This window comes from Alternaria dauci, chromosome 4 (genome assembly GCF_042100115.1).
Source record: "Alternaria dauci strain A2016 chromosome 4, whole genome shotgun sequence".
Taxonomy (NCBI): Eukaryota; Fungi; Ascomycota; class Dothideomycetes; order Pleosporales; family Pleosporaceae; genus Alternaria; species Alternaria dauci.
This window is the reverse complement of record NC_091275.1, coordinates 292,062-314,231: the sequence shown is the minus strand read 5'-3', so window position 1 is coordinate 314,231 and position 22,170 is coordinate 292,062. Positions and strand designations below refer to the sequence as shown.

Sequence of the window (22,170 nt, the reverse complement as noted above, 5' to 3'; positions counted from 1 at the left end):
TGTCGGCGGTGAGGGCTCTACAGCGCCTACCCCAAGTCGACCAGAGCGACTCACACATCTGAGGTCGAGAGATGCGGGCGCGACTGCTATGCGCGCTTGGACGATAGCGATTGCGATGGACTCCAGGCGGCTCATGCACGCCTCTGGGGGGCTGAAGCGAGGCTCTAAGCAGCCAAGCTCAACCCCAATGATCATCGCGATGCAGTAGGCTCCACCAAGACCGAAAAGCGAAGTCTACACACTCGTGGCTCTGAGCAGCTGGCACGTCTTGCGTAAAGACTGTAAGGCCGACAAGGAACTGCCAAGGATTCTTGCTGATGACTCCAGATTCATTTCGCCATATTCCACCGAACAACACGTCTGCCCCCCGCTCCGCCCCGCCCCGCCCCTACCTCCACGATGAGACCCGCACTACGTGCAATCGACCGCATACGCATACGCATACACATCGACACGAACAGGAGATACAAGAGAGCGGGGGCGGGCAATGTCAGCCCTCGGTCATGACAAATGCGTGTTTGAGGCTCAGCACTGCGCATGCTGCTAGCTTCTCCTCCTCAGCGACATGATGTTTGGAATGAAGAGGGCCTTGTTCGCTGGTCGCGCGTCGCTAGCCTTGTATCCTTGCCTGGGCTCAGGTGTGGCCTTGTCAAGAGCAAAGCCGTGAGCCTGGGTTGTCGTTGGGGGCTTCATATTGGTGTGCGTGAGCGGGAAGCCAGCAGCAGCAGCAGCAGCTTTATGTACTCTCGTACACGAACATTTCGACTCATCGCTCGACCAAGAACCTCCTCCACAGTCATCAGATGGCACGGTACCACGCCGAGAACCACAATCCCAGGCGAAGCAGACCTAGCGACTCAACACCAAAGTCGTACGATCAACCGTCCTCCAAAGCACAGCCTAGTGATAACCGCGGTACGGTACGCCCCCACCAGGTGACTAAAAAGCGACTTTGCACACTCGTGGAGCTCAGCCCTGGAGCAGCCCAGGCCTCTGCGGCGCGGTTGGTCTGAGACCACGAACGTGGCAGATGCAGGCACGACGGAATACCACCTCTGCGAGCTTCATCATGGTGGGCGCGAACGGTTGTCCATGGACTCACGGCGATGGCAACTCTGGAGGAATGCCAGCTTGGTCTGGTGTCGTTGGTGGGACACATGCGCACGCTGCTCCTCAAGGTTCCTTCGCTGCGAAGCATCTTTGAGACCATCAGCCACCAAATTCAAGCTCTCTGGTCGACCACATCGCCGAGACCACGTCGCTCTACTTTGCGCAAAACGATGCGGGTGACACCGATAGGACGCCACGATGTTCCTAGCGACGAGCGAAACTGGCGGCTCAAAGAGAGCGCCACCCTCCACAAATTGGCGCGCCACTCGCGCACGACGAACAACGACCAAGACGACGTAGCTGGTGAGCTTCTCATCAACACGAACAATGTCAGCATCCACAGAAGCCTCCCAGTCTCTCAATCCCCGTCGCAATCCTTTCGCTAAAGATCGGGAACAATCTCGAGATGCGGATGGTGGAGAAGCTCATGCAGTTCCTCCACGCAGCCAGCGGCAACAGCACGTGCAGTTCCTCGTCACTTGGCCGGCGTTGGTCCACGTGCATGCGAGTACTCAGTCAGCCTGACTCTGAGCATACGACATTATAGCGGAGGTCTTTTCGCTCGGTATGTGCAGTCATGCTTCCATGCAGACGTTGCGTCAACAGCAACAGCATCATGGCCTTCACTACAGAGCAAACTGATGGAGAAACTGGCTTGATGGTGGCTCACACGCCGCTTTTCATCACAAACACTTGTGTGATGAACTTCAGCAACTCGACCAGTCATACATACTGACTTTGCTTTCGGCCTTTTGCTGCCGCGCCTGAGTACCGGCGCGCACCGATGGCCATCGTCATCGTCCCGATTATGCCGACGTTCATGGCTGGGTGGTTGGGACTTGTGTCGTCATTTCACACCAGAACTGTCGTTGTTGAGTCAGTCCGTATCTCAGCTGCTCTCAATGGAACGCCTCATCTGGAGCTGCAGGGCATCAGGGACGGCTTCGGTAGTAGCATCCTGGATTGTGTCCTAGACGACGATAATACTACTGTTCTTGCTTGAAGGAACCATGCGTCTCCTTACTCCACTACGATCTGACGATGATGGGATGCCTAAAACTCTTGCACGACTGCATTGGTGAAAGCCTTTGACTTCTTCCAACCGGGTTATGTTGCTCGCTCTGGCACTAACAAACATCACATTGCTTCATGTCCATCTCACCGGAACGCGGCACTAACCCCGACTGTGTCTTAACCTTACCTCTGCGGCAGCCCTTGGTGAGACCTTTATGCCTTGTTTCTTCTACGCTCTTAATCTATGTTGTAAACGCTCTAGATCTCTATGTCCTACTAAACACCACCGTCCTAACGCAGCGCTCTTTAGTAGCTATTACGCTGTCTATGTGGGATAAACTCGAAGCCCCAGCCCTACTCCGACAGCAATCCGACCAAGCCTTGAACAGTTGGACTCTTTAATCTAACTGGACTGCTGCGATGAGCTGGAACCCTCCACCCTAATGGACTCCTCCGCCTGATTGGCACCCTCCGCTTGACTTTACACCAGTCGCAAACACGGCGCATGTCCGGGAGTTGATGGGATTACTTGAGAGAGCGATTATTGATCCTGATTCGCGAGCTGTGAGTTGCATGGAAATCTACGGTGTTTGACCGAATAGCTCACGCGTTCGGTTATTATAGACTTCGTCCGTACTGCCTGAGGGGACGCTCTATTAGAGGATGAAGACAAAGATTAAGACGTTGGCGAAGTGCAAGGGAAATATTGTTGACGTCAAAGAGAAGAAGCCGGGTGTTATCAAGGATTTCGCAAAAGCGGTACGCGCAGCGGTCTTGGGAGCTTTCAAGACTACTACCTCCGAGGGATGAGTCGTTGGAGGAAGCAACGGGAATCGTCATTTGGGTACTGTTGGATGAAAGTATAAGGCTCGTTGGGATGTCTTACGAATAACGCTGATGCGATCCATCAACGAACATGCGGATTTCCAATGTCTTGAATGCTTGCATACGAAAGCTGAGTGCTTGCATGCAAAGGCTCTTATGCTATGTCTCAGGAGTACGCATAGGAAAAGACATTTGTAGCCTTGCAATGGGGTGTTGAATGGCTTGTCCCCGCTGGCATCCTGTATCGCTGAAACTTGCTGGGTCGCAATGTCATGACAGCTCCTTTCTATCAAGTCATTCCGGACTCTACGTTCTACACTCGTTGGAGGAAACATTGTTAGGAGAGTCGTATAACACTTTTCTTGTTACTGCTCAAACATCATGGCGTTAGATCTTACGTTCGTTGAATAATTAGAGTAGTTCTACTTTGGTCCTAGCGGCATTCCCGTCCCCAGTCCAAGCCACGGCCCGAGCCGCAGTCCAGCCACAGTCCAATCACAGTCCAATCACAGTCCAATCACAGTCCAATCACGGTAGTACTCCACTTCAGGCCCAGTTCAGTCCTGACGTAGCAGGTACAGTACCAGGTTCAGCACACCAAGAGCGCTTCAAACACTGTCTCTACTCCTTCCTGTCTTGTTCCAATGCATGACAGAAGTCAAGAGTAGCGAACAAGTCCTGGCTAGAGCGGCATGCCCTTATATACATCAAGAGACGTTACAGGTGCATAGAAGACGACAAAACCAGAAGAAAGCAACGGCCAAGTGTCACGCAGAATCTTGTTAGCTCTTCGAAAACCAGTGTAGTCATGTACAATGCGAACAAAGTGTATTGAGAAGAAGAATATGTGGGTATCGTATAAGCAATCAACCGAGCAACCCCCTTCGTCACGTTATCTTCCCAAAACGTGATGATCAAGCGCGCGAAGCACACCAAAGAACCCCTCACAGGCCCCTTCCCCGAAATATATATTCCATCTATTCCGCCACCTCACCTCCTACCCTCAATCCATCCTCGCCCCCCACATCCCTCACCTCATACCCGCTCAGATCCCAAAACCTCGGCACTTCATGACTAGCCATGGTCTTGCCAGCCCAGACTTCTCGCAACCAGCGCATCTCCTCTGTCCAGGTCTGTTCGGGATCGGAGCGTTGACGTTCTTGTTCCAGCCATTTTTGTGCCAAGGGGGAACCGTGGGATACTATCGCACACGATTCTTCTGCGTTATGATCAGAATGGGGGGTGGAGGATTCAGTCAATAGCGCCGACGAGACGGTGGATGAGAATAATGATTGCTCGGGGATAGGCGACGATTTTCGTCGTTTGCTGCTTGGGGGTATTTGACAAGGCGAAAGGGGTTCGTGGTCGATGCATCCGATCGAACGTTTGCGGAGGTTCGTCGCTGGAGGAGATGTGTTCGTGTCGACATGCCTGCGGACCTCAACATCGTCAACACTATTGCTGTCGACCACATCCTCGTCCGGTTTCCGTTTCTTCGGGCTCACCGACCGCTTCCTGCTCGACGACATGGAGAACCGCTCACACGCCGCGGCAGTAAAGTATCCGCGCGAGAGAATCTGGTCGTTTAGAGCGGCGCGCACAGCCAACCGGCGTTTCTCCTTACACAAGAGGAACGCGTCCAGCAGTGGAAACAGCGTCCATGCGAAGCGCGCAAACAGCATCTCCACCCCGACGTCCGACTGGTGCAGCTCCCGGTTGTGGTAGAGATGCTCAAACTCTGGTGAAGGCTCGAGCAGATGGAGAACCAACCGCATCTTCCCGTCGTCACTCGACGGCTTCGGCACAAAGACGAAGCGGGGCCTGTCAAAGGCAATGTGGAAGCTCGCTGTCAAGAACATGGCATTGGCCGTATCGTCCGTGCCGCTGGTCAAGCTCCGGTTGTAATTTGACATGCTGTTTGCCTGCCACCAGTCCCCTTCCGCCTGCGGCACAATGTGCGCGACCTGCAGCTCTTCTCGGTATCCACTTATACGGCAGCTTCCGTCGCGCATCTGCAGTGCCATTGTGAGGTTGGAGGGTGGACGCGCCGAGTCGAGCGACGTCGCGTTCGCGGAGAGCTGCTCCCAATGCGCTGGGATTTGGTCGTGTGGGAAGTGCCATTCGCGGAAGTTGGGGACGATGCGGTACGGGTCCCCAACAGGTCCATCGATGGCTTCGTTGTGATCGAGGTGGTAGTAGTAGCTGCGTTCGACCAACGTGCTATTGGGGTCGACCCGGGTGTCGCGCGTGTCAGAGTTGCGTGATGTCGAGAGCCAGCCGTCGAAACGATTGCCTGCAATGATCGCGCAGGCGTCGAGAGCGAACTGCGCATAGAGGCCTGGGGTTTCGGGTCGCTGCGACGCCTCTTCCCCGTTGCCACGGCCGCCGCCCGTCTCCATATCGATCGCATATAGTTTGAAGAGGACATTGATGCTGTCGTCGTAGCCGGGGTGGCGGAAGAGAATCTGCGGGCGCCGCGGTAACTTGGGCAGTTGGGGCGGCGTGGCTGGGGGGCGAGCGTACGGCATCGTCGTCGTGTCGTTGGGCGTGTAAGAGGTTGCGACGTCTTTGGCAAAGGCCGCCAGAGTTGAGCATGTGTGGTTGACCAAGCAACACGACTGCGCCCACGGGCATGCCAAGCCGCTACAGTGACCCCGCCAGCACGAGCAATATGCTGACCATGGAATTGCAGAGCCGCTGCATGTCGCGAAAATGGTGGGGCAAGCTGGTATTTGATGATGCGGATAGTCGTGCTTGGGTTGTTTGTGTAGAGCTAGCGATGCAAGCCTTCAGGGGACGGCCAAGTGCCCCACGAGCCACCGCTAGTCCTCACTAGCCACCATCAGCCACTATCAATGACACAACGCCGCAGCCACCCCCAGTGCAAGACCGATCATGCTGCGCTTGAGGTTCCAAATATCTTCGAGCCTGAGCAAGGGCTCTGACAATCCTATATCCCAAAGACGCTCGGCGCTGATCGCAACCCTCGCACACAACTGCGTCAAGGTTCCACCACCTCACGCGCTTTCCGCTCTGAAAACCACCCACAAATGTGTCAAATTGCGTTTGGGTCTCATAGGGACCTGATTTGCATGGCCTTCGGCATGGAGGTAAGCTGTGAGGAACGGTTGAACTATTGTGTGGCCTTGGTTTTTCGCACGACCATCATGCATTTCATTCACAACGGGAGATTTGTCCAGGCTGGCTCCTACTCTTTATCGCCATCCCTGTAGAGCTGACTCGCGAAGCTAATAGTTCTGCGGCTACACATCGTGGGGTTAGAGGTGTGTGCAGAGTCCACGGCTTGGCTGCTTAGTAAGCTCCATTTCGATCTTTCACGTGATGAATGAGTAAGTACAAAGTCAGATTGCACTACACATGCGAACATTGGAGGAAACAGCTTCGCATGTGAACTTGACAGTCTCCCAAAGCTTTCCAAAGCTGTCCTCCATCGAGTGTCGTGTTTGAGTCAATTCCTGAGCATATTCCATACAAGGCGGTACCCGGCAGTGGACCATTCCCGATCCTTACACCGGGCTCACGAATCCCATTCGAACGGAGGTCTTACTGACCCGACAGCTTCTAATTTAATGCGAGTCGTTTGGTCTGGAGACTTCGACTCGGCAAAAGAAGTAGAAACACGAAAGACTACAATGTTGTTTCGATACGGCCCCAAAAGTTTTCGAACACAGCGAATAGACGTGTACTTAGTGGTTAAAACGAGCTTACAGACCTATTCGAAAAGGAAGATAGCTCTTCATAGTATGCAGTCTATTGTATCAAGGATCTTGCAAGCCAATGCCCGGATATCGCACACTCAGGAACGAGTGTGGTCGGGTTATCGCTGTTCGTGAGCTGAGATCAGTGGCTATCTGGAGTAAGTAATGAACTGGATGATTGCAGCATCTCCTTTGTATCGCATTCAAACAGCTATCCAAGATTGGTATTGTTGTTTGTTTACTCACAAGGTGACAAGACCTTTTGATCCCTATAGCCGGAGCAAAGACTTCCCCCCGAGCCCTTCAGTGCGTAAGGCTTACGAACAGCTCGTTATCGGGGTCACTGTATGAACTTTGGCCGATAGGTTTCTCTATTCGCCAGCAGTATCCCTTCATTAGCCATCAGTTTTGGTCTCCGGTCGTGAAGTCTGGCCTCAAAGCGATCAGATCACCGTCATTTGATCCAAACGCAATTGTTTAAAGATCTGTATTCAGAAATCCGAGGACTGATAGCAGAAGGTCCTGGACATGTCCAGCACATGTGATCAAAGAAAGGTCGTGCGGTTAGTCTACCGCGAAGCCAACCTTAAGGAGAGCAGAATGACCGCGCAGCCTAATCACCCTGTTATGAATTCGAAACAACTTTGCGTGGGAGCAGCCACCTATGGACCAAACAATCACAGGTGAAACTATATTGAGGGCAAGCATGCAAGGATCGAAATCAGGATCATAGAGCGCCGATGAAATCATCGGCCGAGGAGTCTGAATGCATGGAGTGACGTGAGGAAAGGATCCGAGCGGCGATACCATGCTTCGCGATGGAGCGACAACTCTGAGTCCATGCTGGAAATTATTGTACGTACTCAGCGTTTCCATCACTGCTGTCATCCAGCCTCTCATCCAAGTTGACCGTCGGCAGACGCTAACAAGTTACCTAGACCAAGAGCCCTGATAATCAGCGAGGTGAAGGATTGACGAGTGTGATCTGCCCTGGTGGTATCAACGAGAGGATTGGGCTGCTCTCCTCCATGGAAATAGGCGTACGCTGACGAGTCCTAAGTATGAGCTTGTGGCCACGGTCCATAAGATTGGAATGATGAGGGCAGAAACCATCAGAGAGTAGAGGCGCTTTCCAGATTCCTGGGAGGCTTGCGCGTCGCGATAATCATTGGGTTGAGCTTTGGGGAACGATATGAGGGCAGAAGCGATGGCGGTAAAGTGGGTCATATGGGATCAAGACCGGGTATGCTCACCTCAATGATAGAACCCAGCTGGAACACTGAACGATCATCAATAAGCATGGCTTGCTGGGAAATGAAACAGTGGGGAAGGGAACAACGGCAAAGGGCAGCGACATGGGGCAGCATCCAAGGCTTCAAGCCGTTGGGTGATCATGTTGGCGTATGGTTGGCTGCGTGCCCGCATGGCTCCCATCCACAAAGTCCTACTTGTGTTGCTCTGCGCCGCGTTTTAAGTTCAGATTCCTGCGATTACTTATTGAAACTTGCTCTTCCTCGAGGGAAAGCTGTTGCAGAGAGCTGCTTTGCTGAATGGATGCAAGTTTGCCCTCGTACTCGTCTTACCGTAGGCGATACCGCTACTGCAACATGTATCAAATGCGCTGTTACAGCTTGGAAATCAGCTACATCGTCGGATGTCGGAATCCGTATGTCGGTCACGATTTGGTCGATGAATAGGCCTGTCGACTATATTAGCTTGAGCTAATTACAAGTTCTTCATTTCTCAATGACCTGAGGGAGAAGGTTGTAGATGCGTATATATATGGTCACTTCTGACAACAAGTAGCGTTGGTGATTCTGTAATTGTGAGTTGCTCATCGTCTGAAGGTCATTGCCGTACCATGGGTGCGATGCTGTTTCAACGATGTGAACGAACAGATTCTCTCAAAATCAGAAAATTCGCAAGTATAAGCATACATCTTATTCACCCCTGAGCACACAAACTCGGGATTTCGTTTGTGCGGCTAGGTATATGGCGTGCTTGAGCAGGTAGTAATTCGGTAGAACATGGAAGGATGCGCGCTGGGGGTAATATAAGGGCAGTGCAGTGTATCCTTCGTCCCGAAACCCGTGTGTCGTGTGCGCGACTCGTGCGAGATGGGAAGACGATTGTGAATGAGGTGTTTACGTGCGTTCTGGCGTTGATTTACGAACAAGTACTCGTATTGCCTGTGGAGTCTTTAGCATTCATACTTGGCTACGTGCCGCAGCATCGTGTTTGTCTCTCCACAACGCCACGTACTCCAGATAGCCTGAGCGCTTAGTGTCTTTTTCAGTTGCGCCGACGCCGTCATCTCGGCCATTGTCCTGGTCAATGGCCCTTGCGCGATCCAAAGAGGGCTTTGCAGTGTCCTCTTCCCCAATGCGCACAACCGTTGCAACATGTGTCTATTGATGAGCCAAGGGCGACTGCAGTCTCATACTGCCCGTGTTGACCTTGCAGCATAGCAGAAGAAGCCGTCCATGTTGTTCCGTGGCTACATGCCGTACCGACAGGAGTATGTCCACAGTCGCCAAGACGTCAAGTTGTGGCCCATGCATCGATATGCCCAAGCTGGCGCTTTTGGTGCGTGTGTGCTGCCATTGGATCGGTGCTCGCGTGCTTCGGAACGGTCGTCTGCTCGTGAGCTGCGGTGGTATAGGGCGCGCAATCGCGAAAAATGTTTACGAATGGGCCGACGACGTGTATAGCCGCGAGTGTGTAGAGTCGCATTTGAGTCTCCTGGTGGAGGTCTGGCATGGCGGTGGTTGTTGGGTTGTGCGTTGAGAAGAATTGATTGTATGGCTTTGGCGTTGACTGGTTGGGATTGTCTGGGTCACCGCTGTACCATGGTCCTCGGCATGTCACCGTGGTTCTCGTGAGTCGCATACCCCAGAGAATGCATCCAACAACCGCAGTCATTCACTAACGATACAGGATGACAGAGTGCTGCCGCATGACGCGTCCAGCGAAACATGTGCATACATCCATCGACCAAGCATGATGGACTCTGCATGCTCGTCCCCCACGACCCTCTTCTGCGCGTGATGCGAATGTAGTCACACCGTTATCACAGGGTTGTATTCCACTGATTGCTATCTTGTCTGTTGTGTCCTCCCTAGAGGGCTGGAGCCATGTTCGTGTTGGCGGGCGGTCGGGTGGCGTGTCGGAGGGGAGGTGGGCTTGTTCGATGCGCCTGACGGATGGGAGATGGGTTGACGAGAGCCGTGAAGTTCTACCGTTACAGTTAGCTCATGTGGTACTGGGAGGGAGGTATTGTGTGCCCGTACTTGGAGTACCTGGACCTACTTGGACCATGCATAGCCCGGGGCGGCATCGTAGCTCGGACACTGTCCGCGGGTGTCGCGACTCCCACCGTCGTGCGAGCTCAGTCGCAGACGTGCCATGTTTGCCCAGGAAGAAGAAGTGGTCGAGCGCGTCATTTGCGCGTGCCATGGGCGTTGTGAAGGCGGCGGTGGTTATGGGTCGCGTGTTGGTGTTGATATCGGTGGGCGAGGTGTTAGCTCCGGGCGGGTTGTCTACGCCATTGCGCAGCAACACCAGGCCGACACGGTGCCAACCACGAAGCGCCAAGCAAGGGTTGTCCTTTGACAAGGAAATCCTCCACACGCACGACTGCGCCGCTGCGGATCCAAGCACGCCCCTGATGCACAACCTCGACACTGCACTCTTCGCTGCTGCACACGGCGCACATGTGCTGTTTCCGCCGCAAGCCCTCTTCTTCGGCTGAGAACAGGCAGAGGTACGCAACAGGCGCCGTGGAGAGGCTGTGCACAAACATCTAACCCACGCCAGGACCACGCTATTCGCACCCCGCGCGCGCATGCGATACCCCGGAGCAGATCATGGAGAGGATGGGCGGCCGCCTCGTCATCCCCTATCCCGACGGGGACGGCTGGCGCGAGGGCATCGAGTGCCGCCATGAACCATACAACCCGGAGCTGACGACTCCAGATCACCACATGCATCTCGAGGCGGGTTGGGACAAGGAGTTTGAGAGTTTCGCCGAGCGCAGAGGGCAGGCTGTGCCGTCGTCGCCGGACACGAGGCCGACACCGCGGCGTATTGCGAAGCTCGATGCTGTGGAGCGAGTGCATGGGACGCAGTATCGAAATGCGAAACCAGAGGTGTCGTCAGCCTCTCACCCCCTTCCTTTCTACCACCGCTGATCCTTCTCTTCAAGCCACGGCACCATGTCGCACCTTTCCCGCCCAACCCACCAAACGCAGATAACAGCAGCGGGCCGGAAACCACAACGACACTGTCGAAACGATAAAGGATAGTCCACGACTACGGCACAGCAAGAGGCCGTCGGTTGCATCATATGGGGTCGACTTGGACAGGACATCAGGCTCGCGAGGTCATTCAAGGGATAATAGTGCGACAGGCGAGTATTGGACCGGAGGAACGGCACCTAAAGAGGACAACGGACAGAGCCAAAGCTGGCTTAGAGCGGGGGGTTCGCGACGGCTGTATTTCGGAGCCATCACGCTCTTTTCCTTGGTCCCGCTGCTTCGTTGGCTTGCTTGGGCACCACAGCAAGGTCCTGGTACCGTATACCACGACGGTGCAGCCGGCCCAACGGAACGGACCGCAATAACGGAACTACCCTCTGCCTTAGCACCCCTTCTTCGCGTGCTTCTTCCTGCCAATTGTTGCTCGTCTGTGTTGCTAGCATCTTGGCCATGTGGGTGCCGCTAGGTTCGTTAGCGACACGTGGCTCCAAGCTCATACTCGAGCCGACGACTTCACATTGCCACCCCACCTACATGACGACTGCCCCATCGCGTCCATCTGCCCAGCACCTTGTCTAGGTACTGTTGTCATAGCTTACGCTGATCATACCAGAGTCACGCGGTCCAGATTGAAGATCCGCCATCAGTGGCGCACGAAACGGAGATAGTAGAGGACAGCAGGCTTGACGCTGCTGCGCTGATCACTGAACAAGGCTGTTACCGGTGTCGCAACTATGAAAGAACTATTCAGATGGCTACCAAAGACATCCCAGATGGGCGTCTATGGATACCAGAAGCCAAGGTTAGGTGACGCGACGCTGTACGTAGCATATTCAAGTTTGGCAACTCATAGCCTAGTTTTCGATTCAAGTCCCATCACCTATCTCAATCCATGCAAGGCACTGCTTCATCGTACACATCCAGCGTTACCGACATCTGAGCGAGGTATGACAGGCGAACTTGAGGTTTGCTTCACCTGTACTACCCAATACAGTTAGGTCTTTGCGCTAACACGAGCCACATCCTTCGCTTGCGAATTTTATACACCACCAACACTGATAGTCTGCGTCGCATATCTATCGGCATCCAAGATTGTTAAACAACCAGCACTCAGTAGGCGGAGCATCACTGGATATCTTCGTGGTCTGCAGAGCGCGACACGCGGTAAGCTCCACCTCTTTGGGTCTCGTCGCCCGCTGGCCCACTCTACCCACGCCTCCGACTGTGTAACTAATAACCATTCAGACAGTACCGACGTCAACTCGCCTATCTTCACACCTTTCAAAGACACGCGACCAATCGGTTCAACAACAACAACACTTCCCCTGCCATGTCTTCCAAGTCCACCCCCAAGCGCGCTACCAAACCGCGAAACTTCTCACCGCCTAGAGGGTACTCGCCACTGCAATGCTCCATCGATCCAGAGCCAGAGGGCCTGGTGTGGCCCTTCCCCTCTGCCCAAAAGGAACCTGTCGCCTCTTCCTTCTCCTTCTCCTCCTCTGCTAGTCCAACAAAGATGACCTGGGATGCCGCCAACGACCGCAAGCTCTTTCTTCTCACCTTTGGTCGCACTGTCATCCCCGCCGACTACGCGGAAATCTCGCGCGCCTGTCCGGACTCGAGTGTGGGTAGTATCCGGAACCGGGTGAGTACTCTGCGTGCAGAGAGCCGTAGCATGCGTGAGCTTGTGGGATACGACGAGTCTAATGCTGGTATTGGTGGTGGGGTTGTACAGAAGATGACTGTCACTCCTAAGAAGAGCGGGGTCAGTGTAAACAAGGGCGGACGGGGCATGAAGCGGGGCATTGCTAACGACGAAGACGATAACGACGTTATGTTTGTGAAGAGCGAGGAGATTGTCAAGGATAAGGAGGGTGAAGAGGACATGGGTACACCAAGTAAGAAGGTCAAGGTCGCTGTGCTGAGAGCTCTGCCAAAGAAGTCGAGTGGTGCCAAGCGCGCTGGTCTGACCAAGAAGCACCCTTTTGGCTAGTTGGAGCTGGAGAAGCGGGAAGAGCGTGTTGGTGACAAGGTCAAGAAGGTTGCTCGGAAGTCAAAGTCTCGCCCCGTCGTCGACGACTTTGAAGATGAGGTCTAGCGGTGGGGCTGATGTGGTCCATGCGTACTTTTCATAGACATGGCGCTGCGAAATGCTGCAATTGTAATGACTGTGATCTGTAGCTTAGCCTTTGGCGCATGAACGAGACTAAATGTAATGCTAAAGATGTCCACCTGTATAGAATCCGGGATCGATATTGTGCGCTGCAACGAGTTTCTTGGGAACACGTATACACATTGAACATGGGAAACAAATAATCGCCTTCGCTGCATGCAAAAGGCGCATGAGCAGTACAACGACATGGAAAGTGGGGTCATTGCGCGCGCGACGACTGCCACCATGCCAGTGGTCTTCAGCATCCTCCAAAAGACTTTCAAGAACTCCTATAGAAAGCTTTCCGCTGGGCCGACCTATATATCCCCTCACCATCTTTCTTATGCTCTCACCCTCAAGAAGGGCTTTGTCTACGCGCACGCCGTTCTCCTTGGACGACTCCATCTCCTTGACCACGACCTCCATCTTGGCGATACACTCTCCGATCGACGCACAGCGGAGCTCGAGCTGGTTGATCTCGTCTTCACAGCTGTTCTTCGATGCTTCAAATGCAGCCAAGTCGCGAGAAGCTGATGCGACACCAAGAGTAGCAAACCGTTCAATTTCTTTCATCTCACGTGATAGATGAGCAAGATAGGCTCGGTGGTGTTGCCGTCGAGTTGTTACATCGGCCTTCGTGTGCTCTAACATGGCTTGGTTGGGCGCAGAGTCGAGCTCTAGTGCCTCATACATTTGGGATGCCGTGGTACAGAGGGCGGCTTCCGCTTGGACAGAGCGGGCTTTTGCTTCAACAGCGTCGTTTTTGAGCAGCCGGTAGCTTCTTTTCTCTTGCAAGAGCAGTCGCATGATGGGTCCATAGTGCTTGTCGTTTTTGAGCAGATTGAGAAACCTTGAGTCTGCTTCAGCCTCCTGAGGGGTGGAGATGCTGTTGTCGGCGTCGTTGGCGTCGTCGGCGTTGGCGACAGATTGGTCGTCGTCATTCTCCGGCGACATGTTCTGACCTAGGCGGCTGTCCTCATCTAGGGTACTATTCTCGGGTGCGTGGGTGTGCGGAGAGCGATTGCGATCGAACGGACTCTCTACGCAAATCGAATCCCCCAATTTGGTGGTGTCGTCGGCTGGCAAACCTGGAGAATCTCGCCGCGGACGCTCAATGGATGGCGAGCGTGAGGAGTGCTGATTCCGGACGGGGGGGTTTGCGGTAGCTGGTCTGTCGTCTGGCGTGCTTCTTCCTGATGGGTGACATGGAACCCCCGCCCTGGCGCTTCTCTAGCCGGCGCGACCGGTCTGAGGAGGTGTTGGACGCCAGTTTGATGCGTGCCGAAATAGCTCGTGTTGCTGCTGCTGTAGCTCTTCTCGTTGTTGAAGACGTCGTCACGCCGTACTCTACGGAACTAATAGATCTCGGTGATAGCTGTCGTGATTAGCCGAGCGTTACCTGAGTAATTTCCGAGGTAGACAGCACGGTTGTGTGCGAAGGCACCTGCTGGATCAGGACGCCGTGCTGCTGAGTACTGACCACCAGTCGCCGCCCCAGTGCTCCGACACTTGCTTGACGTCTCGTACGCTTCAAGGCAGACGTCCCTCGACGCCTCCCTTGGGCGCATGGTGAGTCTAGAGTGTAGAATGCGTCGCGTCCAATCGCTGTCCAGACTCACAGGTGTTGGCCTCATCGGGCTTAGCGTGTCCGCCAGACCATCACCACCGACAGCACGCGTGCAAGGAGATGGGGAAATAGAACAAGCGCACGAGACAGATGGGGACGTGGCAATGCGGGGCTGGTAAGCAATACCGTCGTATACAAGCTATGCCCAGAGGCATGCATTGCTATTAATATGCATCTACCTAGTGGGGACCGTCTGGGAATACCTAGCTACTTTTGGGATATATTAGTTCGTGATGACAGTGTCATGGTGACATCCAACCCTTATCTATATTAACGGCTGTTCCCACCACTCCATTCCCTCAGCCTATCCTTGTACTCTATCGTGCCCAGGATCCGTCCGTCTTAGCTCCTACATGCTATCCTTCTCCTCGTACCCGGATGTAGGCATGACTTACCTACTATCGTACGAACATTTCAACAACTGGGCTCGACTGGTCAACCATGCCTGCGACCCTTGTGCAGAGTTGAAGGTAGAGATTATCTCCGGCCGAGCACGGCTGATGCTTCGCGCACTGCAGGATATATAGGATGGCATGGAGATTACGATTGATTACGGCAGCAGCTTTACGGAAAATTATGAATGTCTGTGCGTAACATGTAGCGAAAGCGCAGCATCGAGAGAGGACAAGAGACAGAAGGTGAAGCCATGATGAGATACTAGGCATATACGGTGTTCCGACAGCAGGCCCGCGTTACGCCATTGTCTGACATTACTTTGGAGGGGCGATTTCATGTACTAGATAGCTCTAGTAGTATACAAGACTCTACGCATCCCGTTGAACCCTACAGTGACACTGCACTCTATACCCCGCACTGTTGTGCTGCGTGCCCCTCTGCGGGGGTTGCCGACGTCTATGAACGATGTTGCGATAACGCAAAACATTGCGTCTATTTTTGCTAGCATTATAGCTGGGATCTTATCAGTCTATATCTAACGGTTCTGAGATTACTCTCTAGACGCATTCTTAATCTATTCGCTGCTACCGCTGCATAGATACAATATGCGTTACGGTAGTGCCGGTGCTTAAAGGGTTGCTATACAAAAAGCCTAAGTTCTCGCAGTATGTTCTTTGCATTATATCGCGTGCGCCGCTATTCTTAGCCTAAGTAGGTTCCTTACCTCTCCCGTCGTAACAGTTACTGTCGCCTATTTGATAATGTTGCACGTCTATCTTAACTATCTCACTTCTGCGTCCGATAGCTTTACTGACAGCCTAACGAGTAGGTTTAAGGTAGCAGAAGAAAATGCTATTAAACTAATAGACGAAGACCCTAAGCTTTTTGATTTTTTTATTGAATACCTTTACCGCAGTTAATCAATTCTCCCCTGCGAGATCCTGCATCACTCTGAAGACGTGACGTTGGCGCGCCTCTATGCTATGGGAGAACGCCTTATAGCACTGAGATCTGGGGCCTTCTCTTTGTAGAGATTTGTCTAGTCGCTAAGCAACGACACGCCTATCTTAGACGAGAGCATTGATGAACTGCTCTAGATTGCGTGTACGGAAATTGCGAAGAGAGTTAGAGAGAATCCGATAAGGGCGCACATATTCTGGTATCTAGGGACCAAAATCACTAAGCTTTAGAAATCCGGCATGTCTTGTCAATTGCTATGCGATATTCTAGATTTCGGCCGGTATTTGTGCTTTTGGATAGGTAAAAGTAGACTAGTAAAAGCAGACATGCTAAATGGGCTTGCATACGAGAGGTTTGCGCCAGAAAGCGAGTATCCCCTGCAAGCCGCTGCTGACGCTACCCCGGAAGCTAGATAAACCGTAGCTAAGACGGGTGAAACTTGTCTTGACCAAAGTGACGCGGTATAGAGGATATAGACAGATATGTCTAGTCTACTTTTGACTATTCAAGGAAGTGAAACCCCCCCAAGATAGTTTGTCGTGTTACAAAAGCCTGGAGCGAGAAACAGACTGTTCGAGTTCAATCAATCTCAGTCCATCCACACGATCTGTGCTTATAGATATTGTGCCCAGTGGTCGGAGCTCAAGGTTTTCGAAACCCATATGTTCCATACGCAAAAGTCTCTCATCAAAAGACGTACCGCACATCAGAGTATTGTAGGTCAAGGTTCGGTACAGCGTCTAGCGTCATCAGCTGGGTTTTGATGCAGACCGCAAGGAGGTATCCGCATACGTGCCGAAGATGTTCCTGGTTGTGAATTGACTTTCGAGTAGTGATGTGCTAACAAAAGAGAGATAACAGGACCTTCGATCGCTAAAGCAAACGTCATGCAGCCGGTTGGTGGCGACACAGCAATCTGGCGAAGTGATTAGTGCACTGCGTTCTTGTTAAGCTGTGTTAGAGTAGAAGTAAAGCTGTGCATAGCTGTTAGCCGTGCGCGCGGTCGCCTAGTGCTTTATGTTATAAGGAATACATGCAGAGCACACGTGCGTAGCACATAGGCTTTCGCTAGATAGATAGCTGAGTACTTGGTGCTTGATGGTATCAGAGAGGGAGGAGAAAGGGTTTGAGTAAAGTATAATTGTATCGACTTCGGATTGTATTTACACCATGTACAAAGGTCTATAAAGCCATATAATCCTTCAACCCTATAGGCAAGGCGTTCGAGTATCAGGAACACCGTAGTGATATCCAGGGCGGCCTTGTATGCATGTCTCGTTAGGCAAGAAACAGCAGTGCGCATAAGGAGGCTTCCCGGTCCAGGATTTTCCAAAAGCCGATATGCCCACAAGCTTACTTGGGGCAACCGATGCCCTTTCCAGTGCTCATGGAGCAGCAGTCGGCATTGCACCTACTCCTGACCCATTCGTTGCAGAAGTCTCCGTCTGCGTAGCCGGGTCCTTGCTTGTATCGGGCCTTGTCGTCGCGGAGGCAACAGTCCTCAAGGTGCCATTTGACGTCGCACCAAGCCGATGTGGTCGTGGCAAAGAAGCTGAGGGCAGTAATGGCCACAGAGAAGATGGTAGTCGAATGCATGTTGATGCGGTAGGTGAGGCTCAAAGAAGGTATGAGTTGGACTTGAAAGAAGGTGGCTGTTGCTGTTGGAGCTGTGAGAGTGAATGAAGCTGAGCGATGATGGCTGTACGAACAAGAAGAACATGGCTTTATATATGTGAGAGAGCTGTGGTAACTCCTTGGTAACCTTGGAATTGCTTGGAACATGAAGGTGTTTACAACTAGTACGGTTAAACATGCTTGTTGTTTCTTCTTGATTTCTCTTGATCACCCGACTCGACAAGCGCAATTAGATAGCGCTCTTGCGGAGGTTGATCGGCTTTACCTGTTTCGGTGCTACTCACTCAAACGTGTGTGAGCCAGATAGGAGTAAGCGCTTGACCTCAAAGCATAAGCGCTAGAACATATGTGTTATTCTCGAGCCACACATAGGCTATAGTGCGACTGTCTTGTAGCAAGGCAGAGTAGTTCGTAGTCGAGCTGGACTTTGTCTTTGTGCGCAATGCGCATGTTCGGTACGACCATCCAGCCTTGAAACCGTTCCCTAAAGCACAGCCCAATGGCCATTGCATTACAGAGAGGATTGTGGTTGTGAACACATTTTCGAAATTGCACCTCTTGTAGATCCTCTGTGAGGACTAGGGAATTCGGCACACCTGGAGCGCATGTCTGATAGTCTCACCGATATTTTTGCGCAAAGGCGATGCGCCGATATCACGAGCTCCCCAAGGACGTTCTATCCTTGTTACAGCACGGACCAACGGCGTCACCTCTACTAGAAACCCCGTTGTAAACGCGCTACAGCTTCAAGGGGAATCTAGGTTTCCAATGTTTAGCTCCATAAACAATATGTTGTTTCGTTCCTGATACTGCGAGAGTGTAAAGATCGCTTTTTTTCGGCGGTAGAGGCCTACTGTATCGCGATAATCATTGAGGTTGAGCTTTGGGGAACGGTTGATTGTGTGTGGCTTTGGTTCGCTGTGTGTGGCTTTGGTCGGGCCTACAGCTGTACCTCTACTACAAACCCCGTCGTAAACGCGCTACAGCTTCAAGGGGAACTCTGCCTAGGTAGTCTGAGTTCTATCAACATGGTGTCGTTTAGTTCGCGCTACTACCTAGGTACACGGGCCAACGGCTTTAACTGTACGCAACTTCGACGGCTTTACTCGTATCAAGAGACCGACAGCGTAAACGCACTACAGCTTTAGGAAGACCTCAAGCCTTGGCTCTATCAACATCGTATGGTTTTGTTCCTACCACGACTCAGGTCAACGGCGGTAATGATGCGCTGCCTCGACGGCTTTATTCGTACCAGAGGCTCAAGGGCGTACACGCATTACGACTTCCAGGAGACCCAAGGCGCTAGCTCTGTAAACATGGTGTCATGTCCTTGCTGTTCACGAATCGACCTCATCGCGCTATGGTTCGCAATGTCTATAAAGACATGCAGTTGTGCCGCCCAAAGTAACTCCCCACCACCATCAGCTCCAACAGCAACTACATTCATTACAACTCCCACTCTCGCTTCTACAAGAACTCTTTCAAGCAATCTCTTTGCCTACCCACCCCATCAAGATGCATTCCAACACCATCTTCTCGACTGTCGTCGCAGCCATTGGCATCTTCGCCACGGTCACGTCTGCAGAGTGCACCGTCAAGTGGACCGACAACAACTGCTGCTTCCGTGACCGCAAGGCGCGCACGTCCCAAGACGGCTGGACCACTATCATCCCCGGCACCAAGACGGGCGGCGAAATCCGTTTTGCAGACGGCAACCTGTGCCCCGACTCGGTCAAGGCCACTTGCAGCGCGAACTGCTGCGATCCGAAGACGGGATGGGGAAAGGGATGCCCCAAGTAAGGCTGTTCTGTCAGTCTTTTGCGACCCGTCTTTTCCCGACGTCTGCGCGACTGTGAGTTTATGCTTAGACACTGTGTTTGGCCTAGGATCGCAGCTAACGGAACTACAAGGTGTTTCCGGTCAATTTTTTTTCCAGACGGCAGATATTGGGACGTGGCGCATGAGCGGGGTGTGGAAGAGGTTGATATGCGCGAGAACATCGACCAGACAAGACATTCCACTGTAGCACAAGGGGTGCCAGCTGGGGGTGGTTTAGCCTAGAAAACTTGTTGATGCTTAGAGAAATCAAGGGATCGCATTCGAATGACTTTGACCACCCAGTGCATTGAGAAGAGCCAATGTGATCCGTCAGCCTCGACAATAGCCAAAACACGCGTTCGTCACCGCACTCGTTCGTTTCGACATGGAACCGGGGGGTTTTTGTACTCTGGAAGATGATGGAAGAATTCGTAAGTACAGAGATGATGGAAGAGTAATGCGACAGTGACGCGAGAGTCATTCGGACCAGATGTTGTCGTCGACGTCCAGAGTCTAATCGCTAGTAAGCAATCTGTCCATGGTAAGCAGTGCCACGAGCGCATTCTATCCAACGACGCTCGTTGGCCTCTACACGGAGGTCTCGAGTGAGTGGGGGCATGGAGGCGAGATTGAAGAGGATGGTGATGGGAGTAAGTGCATACGAGGATGCGCGCAGACCTGTGAGTGACAAGAGTGAGAGATGCATACTTGGTTACATGCGTGTGCGTGTTCAAGATGCACAGCATATATGCTATCCTCACCTTTCACTTACAAAGGCGGCGCGGGCAGTCGCAGCCTTGCGCTTCGGTGGTAGGCAGCCATGTGCGGCTCGCCCGTGGGTCTTGTCCATTGGGAGCTCAGAAACGGGAAGAGGAGAAGCGGGTGTGTGCAGTGTAGTGCCCTGGGCCTGCGTGTGGAGCCGCGGCGGGGGCAGAAAGCGGCGGGACAGCTCCAAGTCGAGCTTGGTGGAGATGCCAGGCACGGCACGCGTGGCGGTGGCGTCATCTTCCCGGCCAAGAGAAGCAGCGGCTCGAGCTGACGGATGGCTGTGCTCTTGTTGTTAGACGAGGCGGGCAGACGACGCTTCACCACAACGTGCGCGTTGCGCTCGCCAGGGCCTTCTCTCGGACGCGGCCAATCGGGGAATACGTCAAAAGGCCGCCACTTACTGACTACGTAGCGCCCACCAACGCAAATACGCCTCACTCCACTACTACGTCAACCACGACGCGATTCACCACCATCTAACGCGTCAAATGCTTGCAACGCCTCCCCTCCACTCTCAGCCTGCGGCTTTGGGAATAGCGGTTCGGATTACACAAAAGGAGCGCAGTTGGACTCCGAGCCTCGGCCGTTGCCATACATCCCTTTGGGCTTGACGACGCCGGCATCTGTCGTCTGCCTGTTCCGCCAGCCACTTCGATGGCAGTCGCGCATTACCTATACTCTTACTTCTTGGACCGACAATTCGCCGAAGCGACGATACCACCGCCCTATCCATCGCTTTCGCACGCGCCTTCTCGACAGCGCTCGCCACCTGCGCATCCACAGCCTTTGCACAACCACCCTGATGGTCTTCACCTCACAATGCACTATCCTTATCCAACATCGATGCGCTCTCTTCCATCGCTACTAGTCCACTGCGGTTACATGAGCTCAGCCTCCTTACGACAACACGGTCACTCTGGTTCTGTGGGTTCCTTCTCCCACTGATATCAGTTGTGACTATCTTTCCACCAGGTGCGTCATGACTGAACAAGTTGCACGTAAACCATATACTGACGTTGCGTCTAACCCTCTGCAGGTAGTCTTGTCATTCACCAACGTCCTGACGAACAGCGGATGCCTATAAACGTTCCCACGCTAAACGTAAGCGACCGTGCGAATCGATCGATCCCCACAACGAGCCGTACTCACGCACTGGGCGAATATGCGATATCGCTCCCGTCGTATACACGAGGAAGCACTAGAGGCTGTGCGGCTGAAGGCCCGTTCGATCTAGAATCGATCCGCAGCAGCTTTCTGGTCGCATGCTATGTTTGACCGTAGCGCAGACTCCCCAGGCCTGTACGCACCGCTCGAACCTCCGTTCTGCTATGTATTTTATTGTTGATAGCGTAAAGCGGATCTTCTAGCTAGTATTCGACTATTGCGAAGCGCATGCTGATCCCAATACCGGACAATAGCGAATCAAACAATCAGGAGGTTCTACATCAGCTATCGGCCACGCGATCCTACCAACGAACCATCACCGGTCGCCGACTCTACTGATAGTGGTGTTGGAAACAACATGACGTGTGCGACTCAGGACAGGACGCGACATACACGGCCGACGTCACCTGCCCAAATTAGATATAGATTGTCGCCTTGGAAGGCATCGCAGACGGACCGCTGGACGAATCTGGCTAGAACGACCCGAGTCTGTTCTGTCCTGTCAGCATGCTAACCCCCTCTGGAACCAGGTTCAACTTCGCCCTGAAGACGGCCTATCCATGCGCGAGTTATACAAGAACCACCACGGCGCACATTTAACTACAATCAGAGACACTCTGACGCGATCGATGTGGGTGATGTCTCGAGAGGGCACAAAGTAGATTCCGACGTTATGCAATCCCGGAATGCTAGCACCATCCTAGCAGGAACGCTGCTTGCGGAGGT

The 22,170-nt window shown here is 53.0% G+C and overlaps 5 protein-coding genes across 5 annotated transcripts; 3 read left to right on the top strand and 2 right to left on the bottom strand.

Moving 5' to 3' along the window:
- Nucleotides 1-3,766: 3,766 nt before the first annotated feature.
- On the bottom strand, nt 3,767-5,711 carry ACET3X_004715 (uncharacterized protein). The gene has a single exon (XM_069451140.1). The coding sequence runs from the start codon at nt 5,475-5,477 to the stop codon at nt 3,927-3,929; it is 1,551 nt and encodes a 516-aa protein (XP_069306759.1). The 5' UTR covers nt 5,478-5,711; the 3' UTR covers nt 3,767-3,926.
- A 4,052-nt stretch (nt 5,712-9,763) lies between these two features.
- On the bottom strand, nt 9,764-10,124 carry ACET3X_004714 (uncharacterized protein; the record flags this gene model as incomplete). The annotated part of the gene is made up of 2 exons (XM_069451128.1): nt 9,764-9,903; nt 9,959-10,124. The coding sequence occupies 2 exons, from the start codon at nt 10,122-10,124 to the stop codon at nt 9,764-9,766; spliced, it is 306 nt and encodes a 101-aa protein (XP_069306758.1).
- Nucleotides 10,125-10,381: 257 nt separating this feature from the next.
- Nucleotides 10,382-10,965, top strand: ACET3X_004713 (uncharacterized protein; the record flags this gene model as incomplete). The annotated part of the gene is made up of 4 exons (XM_069451117.1): nt 10,382-10,431; nt 10,485-10,558; nt 10,644-10,816; nt 10,873-10,965. The coding sequence occupies 4 exons, from the start codon at nt 10,382-10,384 to the stop codon at nt 10,963-10,965; spliced, it is 390 nt and encodes a 129-aa protein (XP_069306757.1).
- A 693-nt stretch (nt 10,966-11,658) lies between these two features.
- On the top strand, nt 11,659-12,917 carry ACET3X_004712 (uncharacterized protein; the record flags this gene model as incomplete). The annotated part of the gene is made up of 4 exons (XM_069451106.1): nt 11,659-11,744; nt 11,824-11,869; nt 12,042-12,088; nt 12,170-12,917. The coding sequence occupies 4 exons, from the start codon at nt 11,659-11,661 to the stop codon at nt 12,915-12,917; spliced, it is 927 nt and encodes a 308-aa protein (XP_069306756.1).
- A 6,292-nt stretch (nt 12,918-19,209) lies between these two features.
- Nucleotides 19,210-21,647, top strand: ACET3X_004711 (uncharacterized protein; the record flags this gene model as incomplete). The annotated part of the gene is made up of 5 exons (XM_069451095.1): nt 19,210-19,490; nt 21,173-21,252; nt 21,317-21,381; nt 21,562-21,579; nt 21,636-21,647. 5 exons carry the CDS (start codon nt 19,210-19,212, stop codon nt 21,645-21,647), a joined length of 456 nt encoding a protein of 151 aa, XP_069306755.1.
- Nucleotides 21,648-22,170: the final 523 nt, after the last annotated feature.

Coding starts and splice junctions, on each gene's coding strand:
- ACET3X_004715 (XM_069451140.1), bottom strand. CDS start 5,477: ATGCCGTACGCTCGCCCCCCAGCCACGCCGCCCCAACTGCCCAAGTTA.